A 20,499-nucleotide genomic window follows, 5' to 3' on the forward strand; every position below is an offset into this window, starting at 1 on the left:
TCGTGACATCTTTCCAGACTGTTTTTGGTGTGATCCCCGCTTTTTTACATTCTATTTTTTCGAGTGTCTTCGGAGGGTTCCCCTTGCTCCTCGCTTTGGTGGCTGGGATCCTTTTGTTGATTTGCGCACTTCGGTATGGCTGCACACCGGGAGTTGCAAGACAGAATACTGCGCTTGCTCCATCTTCGTAGCCGGATGCTTGATTTCTACGGCACCTTACCACTGGCGGTATTAAGCGTCAAGTATGGCTTTTCTTTCCGGTTTCCCTTTTTTACGTGTGTGCAACCTGTTTTTCATTGCCTAGATTGTCCCTTCCAATGGGCTCTGGACTTGTGCCTGTCAAACTTGGCGTTACCTGACCCGGATTTTGATGAACTAATGTGTCCCTTAGTGGCTCATGAATTTGATTGTTCTGGTGTCGGGTTTATGGCTTTGGGTGCTGCAGGATATCGGAGAGGCAACTATTGAATTCCTTGAAAGGAGTTATATCGAGGAGACTGACAGTTGTCCTATCATGGTGCTGGATGCTCCGATACTTGATGAACACGTGTGTTCCTTTCCCTTGCTAAATTGGATGGCAGATACTTTTGCGGAACGCTCCAATGATTTCCTATTGGAAGCAGTTGGAACTTACGGTGCATATACCTTCATGGATTGACTGATTGACGTTGTCACTCCAGGGTGCATCCAGGATTTATTAATTTTCTACGAAACTGTTGCTTATTTTTTTAACACATCATTTTTTTTTTCATTTTTTAAATGAGCATTTCTTTAATTTTTTTTCTCGGATTTTCCACTTACCTTATATGGACTTATAGTTCATGCCCTTGGTTCCGTTCTGAATCACTTGAACTCTGCGTTCTTGATAAGTGTATCCCTATTGGTTAGTGCTCCGATCATGGGGGGGTGTGAGATGGATTAAGCCACGCCCTATTTACAACACTAAGTTAGCATAACCAAGATCATGGTTAGCAAGCAAGCTTGTAGTTTCTGCTGCGCTGCACACAACACTGTTATGTGTTATTCATTTTAGATATGCTGACTCGACTTTGCCTTACAGGATAACAAACTGTTGTTTCACATTCTTAACCGTGAAATGTGCCCTTGGTCTGTACATCATGCAAAGAACGCGTCTGGGTCACTAGAAGGTACAGAGTGTTGTGTTTAGATTGATCGTACCACTTGTTAGACATATCATGCATACAGCTGCCAATATCTGAAGGACAAGCGTCTTTAATATTGCAGAACAGTTTGGTTTTACATTCATTTCGAACAGAAGAGCTGATGCATGCTGTGAGAGCTGATCCTTTGATGTGATTCTACTAAGCTGATCTATACGGTATGGGGTCCCCCCTGTTAGCCTAAGAGACCTTCTAATAGTCTAATAATAAGAATGTATTAGATTATAGTGAAAGGAGTGTGGCCGTATACCACTGTCATTAATAGTATGATTGCTCCTTTCATTTTATATGGTATTGTAATAATGCTAATGGTTTTGATCTGTACTGTTAGTCTGCTAATGTTAGCCAAAGTACTGCATCTTAGGACGCAAGGTTTATAAAATAAACTCTTTAAACTTTACCGTGTCTGTATTATTATGTTGTGGACTAACAAATAAGTACGAACAGGTATTTCGGATTCCCACCACTCCTGAGAAATATCTAAGTCGCTTGTTCTGGTTTGTCTATACATTGGGACCACCTAGCTAGATCTAGGTTAACGAATGGGATACTAAGCTAGTCGGATAAGGGTTTCTGGGGGGAGTTTTCTGGTACACCACAATTCTCTGAGGTCCTGGTCTCCTGCGCATAGTTCTGTGCAAAAGCAGAATCCCTGCAACACCCCCATCATACCACCCCATCGTTAATTTTGTCATGGCAATCCTAGGGGCCCGTTCGTCCCACAGCAGTCCGCGTATAACACCCTCGATACAGACTAAATAATCATCAGGAACCTTATTCGGTGTGTTTTGCAACACAAAGAAACGTGGAAGTGCTAGCATCTTAAAAAGGGCTGCACGCCCCAGCAGAGTAAGGGGAAGGGACCGCCAATATATGGCATCAGACCGAAGGAGAGTCAGTAGTGCAAGCAGGTTGGACTCATAAAACAAAGTCGGGTCTGGAGTAACATAAATGCCAAGATACTTAAAGCCCTTTTCAGCTACTGGTATGTCGTATGCACGGGGGCAGCACGGCGGCTCACCCCACAACACATAAAGCTGGGATTTAGCCTAGTTAATAGTATAACCCAAATGGGAGCCAAAGATATGAAAGATGTGGAGAACCTGGCGAAGGGACCGTGAAGGCGAGGCCAAATACAAGAGGATATCGTCCGCGTACAGGGAGATACGATCTTCATGATCTTCCATCCACTTAAACCCCCTAATCTCCGTGTCGCCCCTGATCCGTACCGCTAACGGTTCCAACACTAGGGCAAACAACAAGGGTGACAAAGGGCATCCTTGTCTAGTACCCCTCCCCAGTGGGAATTGCCACAAACGTGGTTGTTGACTGTCACCTGTGCGGTTGGGTGGGTGTATAGCAGGCGGATCCACTTTATGAAATTTGAACCAAAACCCATCCTATTTAAAAAGAGAAACTCCCACTCGATAGTGTCAAATGCCATGGATGCATACAACGATAGTAGAGGTACATCCTCCCTAATCATATCACGCCGACCCAGGACCGCGTGGAGTCAAAGCCGTGTTTCTCCCTGGCATGAACCCAGATTGGTCAGGGTGCACGAGCTCCGTAATGCAAGGGATAAGTCTGTTGGCTTGTAGCTTAGCCAAAATTTTAGCCTCAACTGTCAAAAGTGAGATTGGACGATATGCCCTACAGCCATCTGGTGGTTTGCCCTGCTTGTGGATGACCACATTGGAGGCCGTTCGGACATCAGCCAGTAGCGCCCCAGCGCATAAACTTTCAGTGTACATTTAGAGTAAGTAGGGGGAGATTTTGGACGCCAATGGCTTCAAGAATTCGATAGGAAGTCCATAGGGCCCCATAGCTTTACCTGAGCGGACTTCTTGTATTGCTTTCTGAATCTCAGCGTCCGTTATCGCGCCCTCCAGAGAATTCCGATTCTGTGGGGATAGACATGCGACTTTGATGGTCGAAAGAAGATCCCCAGCCGTGTATGACTGGGACGTGGCAGATGGCGTGTACACCGCTGAGAAGTGGGAAGCGATCTGTTGAGGATCGGTGATTAAATCGCCATTCGCCTCGCGTACTGAGTGCACGCATCGTGACGATTGCTCTCTTTTCTCTAACCAAGCAAGGAGTTTGCCCGTCCTGTCTCTGTGTTCATAAATTCTATGGCGTGTGGAGGTATAGCGTGCTTTGGCTTCTGCCGTCAAGAGCTGAGTGTAGTCAAGACGCACCATCGAGAATGAGTGCTGCATCTCTGGATCAGGGGTAAATGCCAGGGCTTTTTCCCCGAGTTAGGATAGCCTCTTGGTAAGTTCTCTCTTGTGGCCAACCATCAAAGACAGGGCTCTGCCTTATATAATTGCGCCAAACGTACCCCATAGGATGCGGGCTGAGGTAACCGACCCCACGTTTTCCTGGAAATAGTGGTCAGCTTCTTTGATCAATGCCTCCTTAATGTGAGGTACTTTGAGCGCCCAGGGGTTTATAGTGAGGGTAGCACGACTTTTAGGCTGGTCGGATGAAAGCGTCGTAAGGATGGGGGAATGATCAGAGATTCCACACGCGAGGCACCTGGAATCAGTAAACATGCAAATATCGTGAGCGTTGGTAAGTATGTGGTCAATGCGTGATTGACTGTTATGGGCGCCGGAATGGAATGTAAACTGCACGGTAGTCAGGTTTAGTCGCTGCCAGACATCGACCAGGCCTACGGCAGCCAAGAATTCTGCCAGCGGAGACCCCCGTGGGGGGGTCCTCGCAGGCCGGAAGGCGGTCAACTGTGCTATCTACAACAAGGAGTACTGTCATTTTTGTGTTGTAGTGGTTGGTGAGGTTGTTGGTGGAGGAGAGGTCAGGCAAGGGCAGGATTTGGGAGTGGACTAGTATTTCTAACTCTTCATGGAGATTTGGTGGCTGTTCCTCACCCAGCGCTTTGGACGTCTGGGTTTGCGACAGGCCTCTTGATGGAAGGTACTGATTTGAAAAAGTATTAGATGATGGTCGGTCCAGTCGGATGGAAGGATGGCGTGCAGGGATAGTGTGTCGTGCTTAGATATTATTGCATCGGGTGTAGAACCCTTGTTGTGGGTTTGATCCTTGCAGTGCTGGGTAAGATAGTTTGCTTCCAAGAGTGTGGTAAGTGTTTGTAATGACTGATCCTTTGCATTGTTTAGGTGCAGGTTAAATTCTCCTAATATAACTTCAGTACTGTCTTTTACAGAGGCTATCGAAATGAGGTCAGCTAGGTCTTCGATGAATCTTGGGTTATAGCCTGGAGGGTGATAAATTAGATGAAATTTAATTGGGGGTGGGGCCTTTTACAGAAAGCTGCACTCCTATGTATTCAAAGGAGAGGTAGTTGGTAGTGTGGAAGAGTGCAAGGCAAAGATTGTATTTGTGTATAATGGCAATTCCGCACCCCGCGACCCTGGCAATCGCTGCAGATGATTGAGAAGCCCTGCGGGATGAGGAGGTCGATATACCGGGATGAGTGGTCTTTTAGCCATGTTTCAGTGAGAAAACATATATTGATGTTGTACTGAAGGATAGTATCTGCTATCTCAGTGGCATATCCGACTGCTGATCGGCAGTTAAAGAGCAGGCACTGGGGTGAAGGTGGAGAATTCGACATGGGTTGACTAGATTAGATGGTGGTTAGATGGGCCGGTGGTCTAGGCAGGCGAGAGGCGTTCAGATATTTGGTTAGTTCTGAAGAGAACTATATTTTTTTCTAAACAATTTTTCTAAAGGTTTTCTCTTTTTTTTCAATGGTCAACATGACAAACCAACAAAAAGGTTTTAACAGAAAACAAGAGGAGCTGTTGGGGAGAACACTGGTGTGAGCCATGACAAGCTCCTGGTGTATGGTAAGAGATCTCTCTCCTGCAACAATCACAGTATGGCACAAGAGATGGTATGTTGGCAGTATTGACATACGGTTGGGTAATTTCTCTACTTTGTCTCACAAGATCTACTAACATTGCGGTGCGAAGAGCAGGTATTGAGGGAGGGAGAGAAGCACCGGGTGGTGGCGGAGGTTCTGACAACTCAGAAGAAGTTGAAGCTGTTGCAGTAGGCGAAGAAGTGGCCGAACAGGTGGCCACTGCCAATGTTCCTGCTTTGGCCTCTCCCAACACCTTTTGACGCCTTTCTTTCAGCCGGCGCCAACCTTGTTGGATGGATCGCATGCAGGTGTTTCCTCATTCCTGTCATACTAAATGAGTACTGTTTGATGTTGTCACGGGAAATCATTTTGTTGCCGGTTACTCATTTGGAATTTACATTTTTCCCTCCAAGTGGCAATGAGAAAAACGGCAACACTATCAATTACCTAATTTTTTCCTGTGCTCTCTCCCCTGTTCCTCCTTTTGTATTATATGCTCCATCTCAGGTTTCAGGATGAAACACTTGACAGTCTTCAACTGCCTTCCACATATTATAGATTCCACAAGATCACTAGGAATTAAACTTGACAAGAATCTCAACATGCAAGAACACATCAGCTTAGCCACCAGAGGAGCAAACTTTCATATGAGCATTCTAAGAAAAATAGAACCCTTCCTCCCCTTCGATTACCTTAAATCAGCGGTGAAAGCACTAGTTATCCACAGATTAGACAATGGGAGTGCTACCCTATGAGGTCTGCCGAGATCCAACTTGGCTCCACTAAGAGCATCCCTTAGCTCTGCTGCATGGCTCATCACTGGATTGAAAAGGTACATCCACATCACTCCAGATCTGACGGCACTAAACTGGCTCCCTTATGAGGCAAGGATTCAGATGAACATTGCTTGCATGCCCCACAAAGCCCTACACTTCAATACACCAAAGTACCTAGCTAACAAACTGGAACTGTCTGATGTTGGCAGATCATCTAGAAGCACCAGCACCTTCAATCAAAAATTTCGAAAAAAAAAAAAACCTACAATCAAGCCTTCTCCGGATTGGTGCCTAGAAACTGGAACTCCCTGCCCCCTGACATAAAACTGATCCCTTCAATCACTGCATTAAAAAAAGAAGTCAAACTGGTTTTTAATGAATAAATCTCTACCCTGAACCCACAAACTCTTTCTCTGGATACTGATCTGTCGCTGTTCTCCAACCAGGGCTTGCACGCCGTCTGAGTACTGGTTTATAACACACTGTCTCACTCCTGATTTGCAACGGACATTGTCAGCGTTTATGTTTCTTGGTTATCTTTTTTCTATTTATTGAACTATCTGTAAAGCGCTCGGATACCCTTCTAGGGTCAAGTTTGTGCTATATAAAACTTTACAAATTAAAATAAATAAAATAGATACATCTCTATTTCCTCCTTCTCAAGCAGGACAGGTTCTTGATGGTCAGCCATGGCAGCTCTGTAAAATCTCAAAGATAAGATTTTCCCTCCGGGAAAGAGTAAAACCTTCACCTTTGAAGATTTCAACTCAAATGTGGCAAAGAGGAGTACACTTCTTGTTTCTTACAAAGAACAGATTTTCAAGCCAAAGAAATGTGGTTTAACAAAAACAAATGTGCTGCAGTAGTATCTCGATACTATTCCCTTACCAGTATAGATCCAGTGTTTAAAAAACATAGGATGCCAGGTCCCTCATCAGGCAGCCACGGTGGCATGCACCATTCACTGCCCATACCAATGACACTACCAACGCATTTACTTTCACACTCTTAGAAGTGTGACATCAGACTAATATAGGCCCCAAAGCTATAAGAATGGCTTGGGTGACTGGTATTAGTCATTTTTACTGTACATTGAATTAATAAACGGTTGTTGTGCTCATCACCAGAAAAGAGAAACAGTGCCATCATGTGGGAGACCGTCATGTGGTTTTGACGACTAAGTACTGGTACCAAGTACCAGAAACCCACGGTAATAATTAAGCACTGTATAGTTCACAAACAGAACCTACAGTTTCAATATTAACACATGCGACTAAAAAATATAATTAGCCATGAAACCCTAAATTTGTAATGTCAATATAATTATATGGTGTAAATAAAATTTTAAAAATTTACAAAGGTTCAACAAAAGCACTGTGGATAAAAAAACGGTATATTTAATATAAAAATAAAGAACATTATATGGGTAAAAACAACTTTAAAACAACATACAGTGAAAAAAACAACAGTTTAAGATTAATTATAGTTAGAAAGACGTAAAATTGTTTTTATAGAAAAGCAACTTAAACTAAACAAATATTAGAAATGAATAGTCTATGATTATAATTTTACAGTTATAATTTAAAGTTATAATTTATGCCCGCCCTAAATTTACTATAACTCACAAACCTCCGAACAGTCTTGTCAGCTTGGTAGCCACACTACATTAACTATAACTCACGCCTTACCCATGAACTGCTTATACCCTTTCATATAACCTCAGCTTTAGCACATTTAATCATAGCATTCATTAGAACAGTCATGCCATCTGAAATTACATCATTTAAGAGAAGAGTGTGCATGGTAGAGGGCCGAGTAATAGTTAATATTGTGTGGCTAGCCACTTGAGAAGACTCTGTAGGGAGGTGCTCGCGATATAGTAATTTTAGGATGGGGCGTAAATTATAATTAAGATATAACTATAAAAGTATATCTATAACTTAGTAATTCTAATGTTTGTGTAGCTTAAGTTGTTTTTCTACAGCACTTGAACTAATTCTAAACCTTTGTTTTTTTCTTTAAATACACACTCAAAAAAATAGTTTCTTTTGCATTTTTTATTTGGTTCTTATTGGGCAATATCTTTGCAACATTTGAGACTATACCACAATGTACCCACAAAGTCTTACACCCACTGAATGCCTGCCCATGTGAAAATGACATCACCTTTTTTAACCTTACACTCCAGAACAACATTTTTAGGAAGGCCAAATCCAGCAGTAGAGTCTCAAGCATGCAGACTTTAACCTTAGTGAGAATAGGAATAATCTTAACTACTTTTGCAAACAAGAATTTCCAAGAACTATTCCTACAACTTTGGGAAATGTTCAGAAAGTTTTACAAAATTATATAGGGAAGCAAAAATAACAAACCATTTGTGACTAAACCATACAATGTTTCCTGTAAAGCTATGGAGTTTTATCTTTACACACAAATATTATGTTATCATAAACATGTCTTGATCTCAGATATTTGGAACTTGGCCATTCTATACTTTTTTAAACCAGAAAATACAGTTATCTACAATGGGGGTTGAAACAAAATCTCCACAACTCACTCCTAGAGTTAACTATGAAATGATTTGGTGTAGAAACTAATAATCATAACAAAAGTTTGTTGTGTGCTGGTAGCGATGAAGTTTGAAAACAAGTACTAAAAAACAACTCTAGTTTTACCATTTAGCAAGCCGTTACAATCCAGTGGTTTTAGACTGCCTTTACAAGAATACTTTCCTACCTTTCATTTTCTCTTTAAGCGTAAAGCTTCCATGGATTTTCTTCAGCTCTGATTCCATGGTGAGGCCTCCTATGTCTGCTTCAAGGTGGGTGCGATTGACCATACCAATTCCGAAGATAATCAGAGTGACATGCTGGGGCTCAGAAGTGATTAGGCTCCGTTTGCGCTGAGGCTTGTTCAGGCTACCATTATCTTGCTCATTCTCAAAGGCAACCTTACAAGGATGTTCAGTAGGGCTCCGCCCACCTACATGTGTAAAACAATAGAAGAAATGACCTTAACAAGTTAAGAAACCATTCCATTAACCACCCATACCAACAGCCTAGTAAAAACAAAACTGGTGCCTGGGTAAGGCTCCTTGGTGCTTGTGAGGGAACAAGGAAAAAATGAACAACAACAAATTGGCTGGGATCTAAGTGGAGAAACATTACACAGGAGCCATGACGATGGAGATCAAACTTGAAGTGATGTGGTAGCCCAGGGCTGTGAAGGGAAACCAGTTTTGAGTTGAAAAACATGTTTGAAATATTAAGGATGCTTTCGCTCCTGTTGAATTGAGCTATTTCATTTCCATCTTACACTACATTACTAAGGCTCAGTTTTTTTCTAAATACGCAAGATTACTTTAATGTACAGCCTGAAGTTATTGAGAGGGCTAGTGGATCTTATCTGACCAAGCTGTCATTGCAAGAGGCACTGACACGTTTGTTCCGAGCAGCTTCCACTCGTCTGGTGACGATATAACTAGCAGAGTGGAATTGTATGAATGTCTCCTTCCAGTGCGTAGCTGGGTTCCCATATATGTTGGTAGAGCCCTTTCGAACTACCGTTTTTTCCCCCGACAGCCCAGCAGCGTGCTTATGCTCTATGTTTTTGTGAACTTTTGGGTCTCCCTCTGACTGATCCAAGTTGATGTTATGTCTGAATCAGTGCATGACACAGACAGATAGACAGACACACACAGACACACACACACACCCCACCTTTCTCTGACTCTCCTATTATGACGATCTGCAATTGACAGTTATTAAGTGTTTAATGACTATTCCAATTCCAAGCGCGCTTTGATAGTAGGGTAGGTTAAAAACCGTACCGATTCAAATCTAACTGCGCTTTTGGTTTTTTGGTACACTCGTTCGAAAGTCACTAAACACACTATGAGGATGGGTCCTCACAACGCACCGGTTCTCACAAAGATAGTGTTTGTCTAGTTCTGAAAAGGTTAACCCATGCTACGAGGACAGAGCCAGTCCCCACAGCGTAGGTTATGCATACATACACACCATAACATAACATGCCTTTTGAGAAGTGGGTATTGATACAATGCATTATATATATACCAAGGGGGAAAGTTTCACAATGCCAGAGGAGTTTCAATATATCCCTCACCCTGGATGGAAGTGGCACGGCGCATACAGTCCAAGTCGGGGGTCTCATTACAGTGTGTGCCACAGATAGGTCTATTAGGTTATGTACCTCAGTTGAAAGGGATCATTGGACGGTTTGTACGTATTGTACTGCTGATGGCAAAACGTCGAGTGGAATTGACCTGGGAAAGCACTTGCGCCTCTCATGCAGACAATTGGGTCAAAGATCTTGTGTATTGTAAAGAAAATCTGGAGTTGTATGCTGAGGAGCTTCCCTCATCTTCTAAAGCCCAAAGACATCTGGGAACCGCTGCGGCAGCACCTTTACTCGCAAGCACAAGAAAGTACACTGTCCAGCGTGGAGTGATGTTAAGATAAGTTTATGCCCAGTAATAACATGCCGTTGTAATTGAACACTATGTGTAACCAAATCTCACGAAATGATACGAGCTCAGTCAATCACATATTGTTGGTTGTTCGTTTGATGTTTGTACTGCCCTGCGCGGCAATGAGGATTTGTGTGCTTTATTGAAATTCACTAAAAAGATTTTTTTTTTTTTAAACATAACATGCCTATTATTATGACGACCGGCCATTGATCGTAATGAAGTGCTTAATTACTATTCTAACTCCACACGCGTTTTGATGATAAGGTAGGTTAAAAGCGTACCGAGACAAATCTAACTGCGCTTTTGCTTTTTTGGTACACTTGCTCAAAAGTACCTAAATCCTCGCAACGCACCGGTCCTCACAAAGATTGTGTTTGCCTGGTACATTCTCACTCTCTCATTCTCTCTCTCACTCTCTCTATGCCTTTCTTTAAAGAGTTCAAGGTATAATGAGCCTTTTACCAAAAACTTGGTATCCACCAAAAGGCAAATCAATTAGGGATGCTTTCACATCCCCTGAAGAGCCAGTGGATCTAATCCACGGTTGCAGCAGAGCACCACACATTTGCCCACTGCACACCTAACGCAGTCAGTGGTGTCCAGGCCAGCCCGGAAAATATAGTTAGTTGAATCACGGTTGTTCCTAATAGTTTGAGCCAAAGAGGACCATAACTCCTCTGGAACCGCCGGCGAGATTTTGCTGGCCATATCCTAAAGGGCATGCATATAACATTCTACCTGACAGACTGCATTGATTGAACAAAACAACAAGTTAGCAGAGAAAAAAACATGTTTTCCGAACATCTCAATCCTTTTCAACTGCCTGTAGGGGTCACAAGAAATTAATTAGGGTTAATTTACTGGTGGAAGCTTGGACCACCAAAATGTCAACAGTTGGGTGCTGAGTAAGGAAGTTCAGGCCGCCTGGTGCTGATCTATGGCTTCTGGCCACATGTCTGTTTACTGGTGGGCAAAAGCAGGACATTAACCAAGTACGCATAAGGGTGACAGTCGGGGCTTCATTAAATGGGATTGAGGGCTCAGATGAAGCCGGTCTGGATGAAAAACTTCAGACAGTACTTTGGTTTTGACTTCCAGCTAGCATAGCTGTAGGTACTAGACCTCAACTGCACAAGTAATTACCACAGCAAAAGATGCACCCTTTTCAGTAGAGGAGGGGTGGAGTGACACCAACCCTGTGTCAGGGAAATATCCAGCCTACTGGACTCTTGCAAGTCTAATTAAATGTTATCATCATCATAGTGAGGTGGTAAACCAACCCATATTCTCCGTCGCCACTGTCAGACTGGTCAGAGTCTGACCCAAAAAGGTGATGAAGCCTCCGAGGAAGGCTTTGAAGAGATGGAAGAGTTTTGCCTGAATCAGGGTGTACTGGGACCAGGTTTCGTGGAGTGGAGTCAAGGAGTGACCTCAGTCAGATGGAAGTGTACTTGGCTCAAGCTCAGACACCGGAGGTGGCAGGAGCACAAGCTTCAGCAACATTGGGACTGGTGTCCATGAAGAAAAAACCGGCACGGATCTTGGAGCTGAAGTGGAACCAGAGTTCAGGTTCGAGTGACTCAGACTGCGCCGAAAGCAGACCAGCTGGTAATAACCCAACTGGAGGTGGCCGCAGATCCTTGAAGCCCAAAGGAGTGCCATAGGGAGCCAGAAGTGTGCCAAAAGTAGGCAGCATGGCTATCTTGAAGGCCTCAACTAGCTGTGGCGTGGATGACGGTCTGGGAAGAAGGGGCTCAACGGGATCAGTTGAGGAGATTGATTGGTACCTTAACACTCTCACGGATTCACTTTGGGCAGAGTGGAGTTGAGATCTGCTTTGTTTCTTCTTTGACTTTGATGACCTCTATTGTGAAGAACTGTAGCAGGATCGACCTACAGAGAGAAAATGAGTCATGCTTTCCACTTGGAGCAAGAGTGGGCCTTACACAAAGTCTCAGTCTTCTTTCAGTGTTTAGTGACATATAGCTTCACTTCATGGTCCAGGATCACCTTTGGACAAATGAGGGCATATGTTTTGCACACCTTGGGAGTTATGGCCTGAGGACAAGACCCAGAGGCAGACCTCGTGCGGTCCATCATAGATATTCGTTCCTGACAATCAGGACATGGTTTGAACCATGGAATCTTCAGGCAGACATTGTTCCACTGCACGCTGGAAATAACTGCTGAAAGAATTCATCAATTGTGAATAGGGAGACAAATCAGGCAAACTATTTAGTGGTTGGCCACCAAAGACGCACAGAACAGGATCATTTCTGGAGAGCAGGATGAGAATGGGGTGGTGGTGGAGACAGCCACAGCAATTGCCTCTGCCTTTGCCAACTTTTATGAGACCTTATCTGCAGACCACTACTGCCGGGCGTGTGAGACCACTCCCCCATTGGTAGCAGAATCCCACTGCCCTATTCGACGAGGGTGGACAGGAATTATCTTGATCAGCCACTCACTTTTGAAGAGGTGGTTGAGCATCCTTGAGGACATGGGAGGACCTCGGGGGGGATAGGATATTGGTGGGGATGGGGACAATGTTGGCCAGAAGAGAGGTCCCCTACCGCACCCCCTCTGGTGGCCTGGAGATAAGGTATGACTGGAGTGCAAAACTGGAGAAGACCATATAGGATGCCAGTGGATGTACCCGCAAATATGACTGAGTCTGGGGCAAATGGTGGACCCACTACATCTAGAAGGACATGATTGAGTAAAGTAACAGTACTCACATCAGGCGTTGCACCTGGGGGACTATTTGGGGAGGCGGGTCTATTGGGAAAGTTTTTATAACCGAAGTGCAGGTTTGGTGAGAGCTACACTTGCTGTATTGAAAAGCAATACAAATGTTCTTATAACAAAAACAAAAACATTCATCAATTGAATAACGAGAGGCTATCTCCAGATCTGCTTACGAAGGCATGGCAATAAAGGAACTGATGTTGCCAAGCAATGGTGACACCTATATGCGGCTCCACTCACTCTGTTACATGCAGGGCAGAATGAAGTCAACACAGAATAACACTGCACCACCATGTGGCACGTGGGAGCACCGCTGTGAAAATGTTTAAATCCAGTGTGGTGCCTGGGGAATATTCTTAAAGCGTAAAGAATAAAAAGAACGTGGAGACTCCACATACCTTAAGTGCTGTTTCGTTCAATTAACTCAGAATGAAATGGTAGGGTTCAAAATATTTATGCAAGTTGCTGTTGATAAGCTTCAGTAAGCTGGTCATGTAAAGTTGCCGTGCAGCTGGACTCCCTATGGGGTGACCCAAAGTGCTGTCAAAGTCATCAGATCTCTATCATGAGGAGGGCCACCCTGTTCAAGATGGGCCTCCCAGTCTTCTTTATCACTTGCAGAATTATCTGCACACACTTCCTAATGACTTATTTTGCTCAGATTTCTTCTTTTCTGGAGATGGAGGAAGAGGGTGGCATGAAGTCCTTAATTATCACAATACTACGGAAAGCAGTTCTCAAAGGCAGGTCATTCAAATCTGGAACCTGAGATTCAGAGAGTGCATCCATTTAAAAGGAACCTGAATCGCCAGAAACTCAGGAAGATCTTGGTATTTACCTTGAAAAGTTAGACTTTCACTGCTAAGGTTTTTCTTTTACCATCAGGTCTGATGTTTGTAAGTCCACTGACTAGCAACAGTGGGAACTCGGAAGGATAATGGAAGAGCTGCATCAATTGGGGGCTAAGGCGCAATTAAAATTCCAGGTGATGTCGGTTGCCCAGTATGAGAATAACCAGATGTATAATTATCGCACTCCAGAGGATGTGGACACCTGATCGATACCAATAAGAAGCACACCAATTCCTGAGACTATGGGAGGAGTTCATAGGCATTTAAAATGCCAATCAGTAGAGGAAGGGTTCCTCAAGGAGGGGTTTGGTAAGCGGCACTGGGTGGGGAGCAGTGGGGAAGAAACAATAAATTAAGTCCTCAAGATCACCAGACTGCTGCTGTTTAAATTCTTTGTATTTATATATCTCTACATAGACTACACTACGGGAAGAAGGGATTGAGATTCCTACAAAACAAACATGGGGTAGGCAAAGAGATACGTTTCATTTTTTTACTTGAAATGTTAATGGTCTTGGGTCAAAGGGGATGCAAAGATTGGTACTCCGGTATCTCAAAGAGAGCAAGGCTCACGTAATAATCTTGCAGGAGACTCACTTGAGGGTGATGGAGAGTAGAGCCCTTTACTTTAGATATAGGTGGATCGAGAGTTAGGTAGTCTCTGATCAGGGAGAGTTTTGTAAAGGAGTTGCTATCCTCTTGAGGAAAGGAGCAGGGGCAGAGAGGCTGTCTTCTAACACAGACAGTACAGGCAGATTGGTCTTGGCGGGAATGAGATGTCTCAACTATGAATTTCTTTGTGTGGGTTGTTATGGTCCAAATGCAGATGCCCCCTCCCATCTCTCGACCCTGGAATGGAACCTGCTAGAGTCCCCATTACTGGTGGTCTTCGGGGTCGATTTTAACACTCTGCTGGATGTCACTCTTGACAGATCCACTAGGAAAGATTTTATCTCTACATCCAAGACTAAGCAGGCATTAAGAAGCATGCTACAGGACCTGGGGTTGGTGGAAATGTGGCGTCATCAAATGAGCCAGACAAGGGGGGGGGTATGTGTTTCACAGCAAGAAATACAGTCATTTTTCTAGGTTTGATTATTACTTTGTAGATCGCGTTATATCAGACAAGATCAATGAGATTAACCACCTATATGGGAATATTGCCGATCACTCAGCCACTCAGGTTTTCCGGTGTCCTGCCTGCAGGCAGAATCATAGGTGGACAGTTAATCCTGCCCTCCTCCTTGACATAGAAGTTGTTTCGGCCATGAAAAAAGCCAGTGGTGACTTTTTTACTGATAATAGAGGGTCCGCCTACCCTGCTATAGTCTGGAATACATTTAAGGTCTTTATAAGTGGGGCTCTGCAAGTCAGACATGCGCTAAAAATAGATCAGAGAAAGAAGAGACAAAACGCCCCCAGGGCAGGGAACAAGCATGAAAAAGGAGAGGAGTTTGTCTAACGGCTAAGGCGGTCGACCTCGAATCTGGGGAACTGGGTTCGAGTCTCAGCAATGACGCTGAACATCCTGTGATTCTGGGCAAATCACTTAATCTCCCCGTGCCTAACAAAAATGAATGTGTCCTCATGTAATGCAACTGGTGCTATGTAAAGTGTTCTGATACCCGATTCAGGTCATCTTCACGCTATATAAAACGCTTTAAAATAAAATATTTTTTTTTAAATGGAAGAGGTTAGAGATGCTCAGTTAAACTTTAAACTCAAACTGGATAAGAAGTGTTCGGAAAACTGGCAAGTCAAGAGTATGAACCTTTTTGAGTATGGGGAGCGATCAAGAGCACTCCTGGCCTAGAAAAAGGGGAGATCAGAGAAGTCTTGAAATAATATCAAGGAGTTAATTATTAATCCGCAGGGGGACAACTCAAAAAACAAAAAAACAAAAAAAAGCAGGGGAGATGTAGGGACGTTTGGTCTCCCTTTTCTCAGCACTATAGACAAAGGAGATCTGTCCGGATCTTGATAGTTTCTAGATGTCTGTGGGATAGGGATTTCCGGGGGCTCACGGAGATGGGAAAAGAGACCCTAAGTACAGATCACAGAAGCTCATATCTAGGAGCACTTAATCAGGCCAAAAACAGGAAGGCAACGGGGCCAGATGCCATCCTCTCTGAGCTTTATAAGATACTTAACGAGGTAGTAGTACAATTCTAAGGGCCATTGTTTAACTCCATTTATTTAGAGAATGCTCAGATCCCGCAGCCATAGAGGGAAGCTACGGTAGTGTTAATAGTAAAACCCGCAAAAGGATCCTAAGATGACGAATTCATAGCAGCCAATACCTCTCGTAAATGCTGTTTACAAATTATTTTCCAGCATCCTGGCCGGTAGGCTGGATCAGTTAGCTCCCCAATTAATCCACCCTGACAAGAAGGAGTTTTTCCCTAAGCGCCAGATTCACTGACATACTCAGCAACTAATCTGTTTCATTGACCTGGTCACTACTCTTTCGATTTCACTGGCCATTGCCAAAATAGATTCTGCTAAGGCCTTTGACTGGGTTAGCTTAGCGTACATAAGGGAGGTCTTGCAGTAATAGGTTTTAGCCCACGTTATATCTCAATACTCCAGAGATTATATGCAAACTAGTCAGCCTGAGTTCTATTTAACGGATGTTTAATGGAGAGTTTCAGGATTAATAGGGGCACGAGGTAGGGGTGACCTCTCTCCCCTCTTCTGTATGATATTTATATCAGACTGTTTGCTCAGCTACTTAGAAGAGATCATCAGGTAATCCCCTTTTCTTCGCAGCAATTTAGGAAAATGATAGCACTTTATGCTGACGACCTCATAATATATACATCAGACCTTGTTCAGACCATCCCCAGTGTAGAAAGGTTAGCAGAGGAGTTTAGGGACTTGACAATTTACTCCGTGAATACAGCTAAGTAGGGGATTATGTGCTAGAATATCACCAATTGGGAAAGGGAGGTGATTGAGTTCAAATATTTGGGCATCTCTATAGTCAATTCACTGGGGGCGGTCCCGGCTCATAATTTAAGAAGAGTGGCAAAAGAGATTGAGGTGGAGAAACTTGCTACTGACGAATTATGGCCGGGTGAACCCGATTAAGATGTTGATTCTCCCTAAGTTGATGTATCTTTTTAACTGTATACCATTAACGTTTCTGAAAAAAGACATAGCAAAAATACAGGGGAAAATAACAAGTTTCATTTGGGCTACTGGTGGAGCCAGATTCTCTCGGAAAAAATTGAGAAGGTGGAAGAAAGGCAGACCGGCGCTACCAGACCTAAATCATTACTGCATGGCTTTTTGTAGGAAGCTGGCTCTTTATAGGATATACCAAAGTGTGGTATATCATGCAAAGAGTCCAGGGTTTTCCTTATGAGTGGACAGGGGCTTAATCTAGCAATATGAAGGCGCCCTTCTAGGTAGTAGTGTGGTCAAGCAACATTAGGCTTATCAGAGAGGAGTGTTAGACATCTGCAAATACACAGAATAGTCAATAAATGATGCACCTGACTCAATAAGGAGATTCACACCAATTTATGAAAAGTAATACGTTATATATTTATATATGTATCAGGTAAGTACTTTTCGCAAGGCAAGTACTTAACATTTTAAAAAGTTGACACTTCATGCTTTTTTCAGAAGCTGCAATGTTATCCTAGGGGAGGAAAACCAAGTACGGCATTCAGGTACAGTACAGAGGCTTACAAGACCGATCTCTGGGACTTAATGGGAGTATCGGGCAAAGTCCAACGCAGCACCAGAAGGTCACCTCCAGCAGCACTAGGGTGGCCGGGTGTAGTGATGCAATACAGCGTCGGGTGCCCAATGTTAGTCAATGAGGATTAGTCTTTGTGAAAAGAGGCTGCAGGTTTTGACTGGGAGGCTAGCTGGGTTGAATCACGCAAAGGGCTCAAATCTTGCAATGTTTTTGGATGTGGGGACACCGGAGGTCCTCCTCTCCTCGGGCCGGGGTGGGCGAATGCAGAGGATCTTTGTAGTATTGAGTTTCTTCGTCCTGGAGAATTCGTAGTTGAGGAGGCGTGCAAAAAGAGGCTGTAGGCGAGGTTTGTGAGTTCACAAGGGGCGAATCCAAAGCGGACTGGGTCTCTTGAGGGCTTGGGGACCACGCTGACACAGTTGGCCCTCTTCGATATGGTCTGGGGGCTCGGGTGCAGTGTGTCTTGGCGGCGTAAAGTTTTGGCAGTTCCATAGTCCTCACAACTCTTCTTGGGGTGCCTGCAGGGGAACATCTCATCTACTCAACTGTAGTTCTTGAGTCTTTATTGAAGGCAGGGTGTCCTCCCACATAGCCCACCTTAGGGGTGGTACTGGCCTGAGGGTGGATATGCCTATCTGACTAGCTAATTCTCCCGCCTGTCCAGGTACCAAAAGGCCCTGGACAAAGGGGTTTGGCTTCTCTTGTGAGAAAAACCAGATTCACATACCTAAGACGGTAAGCTCCACTGCCTTGGAATGCTAATCTGCAGGTCATCCTGCGGGCGGGAGTGTAAGCACCCTCTGCTCGAGCAGGCTTGATTTCTGGCTCCTTGAAAGCAAAGATCCTCATCTTTGGGAGTCAGAAAGTTGTCTCAAGTGGCAGGCTGGCAAAAACCAGTCAGTCAGCACACCAGTAGCTGGTAGGTTTTCAGGGGGCACCTTTAAGGTGCCCTTAGTGTGCATGTATCAATAAATCCAACACTGGCATCAGTGGGGGTTCATTTTCAGTGAAGCGGTCATGTAGCTGGGGAAATCGTTCGCAACAGTGTCCAGCACATGTTCTCAAAATGGCTTCCCTCTTCACTTGTACTGGGAGCAATAGAGCTGACCAGCACAGGGGCACATCTGCTTGTGCAGATAGGCCTTCACTTGTAGTACAGTGCACCCTGCCTTTGGGCTGTAACACCTGCCGTAAGGAAGACTTACCTATACTGCATACAGTGTCTGTGAGCATGGGTGTGTGCAGTGCCTTGTTTTCACTTTTGTCTGCAACAAGACATGCAGCTTGCAGTGGCAGTCTTTGTTAAGGTGTCCCTTAGAATGGCACAATTCGTTCTGCAGCCCTTAAGGTCCCTCTTTAGCCTCCTGGCCCTAGGTACCAGGGGCTAACGGTATTGCCAATTGGGGTACAATTGGAAGGTTTTTGGGAAAAAGACTTGGCACTGGGGACCTGATTAGCAGGAACCCAGTGTACTTTAAATCTAAATCACATCAAATACCAGACAAACACTAGGAGTGACCATGTCAAAATGGGCACTTTACCACACTTTCCAATTAAAGAAGGGTAGGATTCTTCTTGGGACACCGGATAGCTCAACTTGGAGCGGGATTTTATCAGAAATTACTTCGGAGTTGGGATCCACGGGTTTCTTATACGAATTTGGGCCCCCAAAGTTTTTCAAGATAGTCCGACTGAAAGTATTAAAAGATGCACTAAGCCTCTGGTACAGAGTCAGGAAGAATCTGGGTATCAACTACTATTCAGATTTCTCGCCGGTTTGGGATTCCCCAGGTACCCCAGAGTGTTTGTTGGATCGGTTGCGTCACCCCTTGAAGAAGGCTGGGATAACAAGCTGGAGGGGGTTTCTTTGCAGTGCAAGGGCTTCTACCTTGGGAGATACTTAAAGCGAAGAGCAGGGGTTCCTTATCCAGATTCAAATGTTTACAGTTTTGGTCCTAGTACGCAAATGCTAACCTGGAGATTGGTGGTGTCTGGGAAGTTGAATCACCCCTATAAGACATGAGACCCATCAATAAGGAGGTTTCCATATGGAATTGGAAGCTCTTTGACGCGGAGGATACAATTTGGGGGCACTGTATTGGGTTTGGGAGGGGATGTGAAGAATCCAGAGGGTCTCCTTTGAGAGATGTTGCAATTCAATGGTTGATGGGGACTTGCAGAAGGCTGACGCTCACTTATATTAAAGGGGATTCCATTTGAGGGTGCTGAACAAGATATGAACAGTGGGCTATGGCTGATTTACATCCCCTACATAAGCTATATGGAGGTCATCCTTTCTGACAATCTTCCCTATACTCCACAGCCTGTGCTCCTTGTTTGGGAGGAGGCAATAAGGAATATTAAATGGGTGGGCAGATTTATGCAGGAGGCCCCTAATTTGGGTGGTGACAACGTTGACAAGTGACCACCCTGAAGTACTCTTGATTGGCACCTCATATCTGTATTAAATGTGTGTGAAATGGTGCATCAGGGCATTTTGAGGTAATTTGTGGACAACCAGGTGGCATTCTGATTATTTGCACCTCAGTTTTACGAACAGCTACACAATCAACATGCATGCATCCTTACATTAAGAACATAGACATAATCCCCAAATAATGCCCCAAAAGATCAACCTCCCATCATGCACAATTCCTAGCAAAATTATTTCCACAGTTGTCAATATGCTGGTGATCAGATTTCCCAACTGTTTTTATTGGCTATGTGAGGCAATGATGGTGGGAGTAGCCGTGTTACCGTGTTTAAATGAGGGCTGGGAAGATGCACTACTAGCACCATGAGAACTGGTAATTTCACCTTGTCACTAACTAACACAATGTAAATACCCGCAGAGAATGTGTTATTCATGGGTGAGGTTGTGAAAAATAA

At 44.1% G+C, this 20,499-nt stretch overlaps 1 protein-coding gene across 12 annotated transcripts in view; it reads right to left on the reverse strand.

The window, feature by feature from the left end:
• BLTP1 (bridge-like lipid transfer protein family member 1) overlaps window positions 1-20,499 on the reverse strand; it is a 1,988,102-nt gene that overhangs the window by 913,559 nt on the left and 1,054,044 nt on the right. For all 12 annotated transcript variants that reach the window (XM_085641559.1, XM_085641555.1, XM_085641564.1 and 9 more), the window contains one exon: window positions 8,547-8,792. In XM_085641559.1, coding sequence (XP_085497685.1) covers window positions 8,547-8,792 — 246 coding nt within the window. The remainder of the gene's footprint in view (window positions 1-8,546; window positions 8,793-20,499) is intronic.

Source organism: Triturus cristatus, chromosome 2_2, assembly GCF_964204655.1.
Source record: "Triturus cristatus chromosome 2_2, aTriCri1.1, whole genome shotgun sequence".
Classification (NCBI taxonomy): domain Eukaryota; kingdom Metazoa; phylum Chordata; class Amphibia; order Caudata; family Salamandridae; genus Triturus; species Triturus cristatus.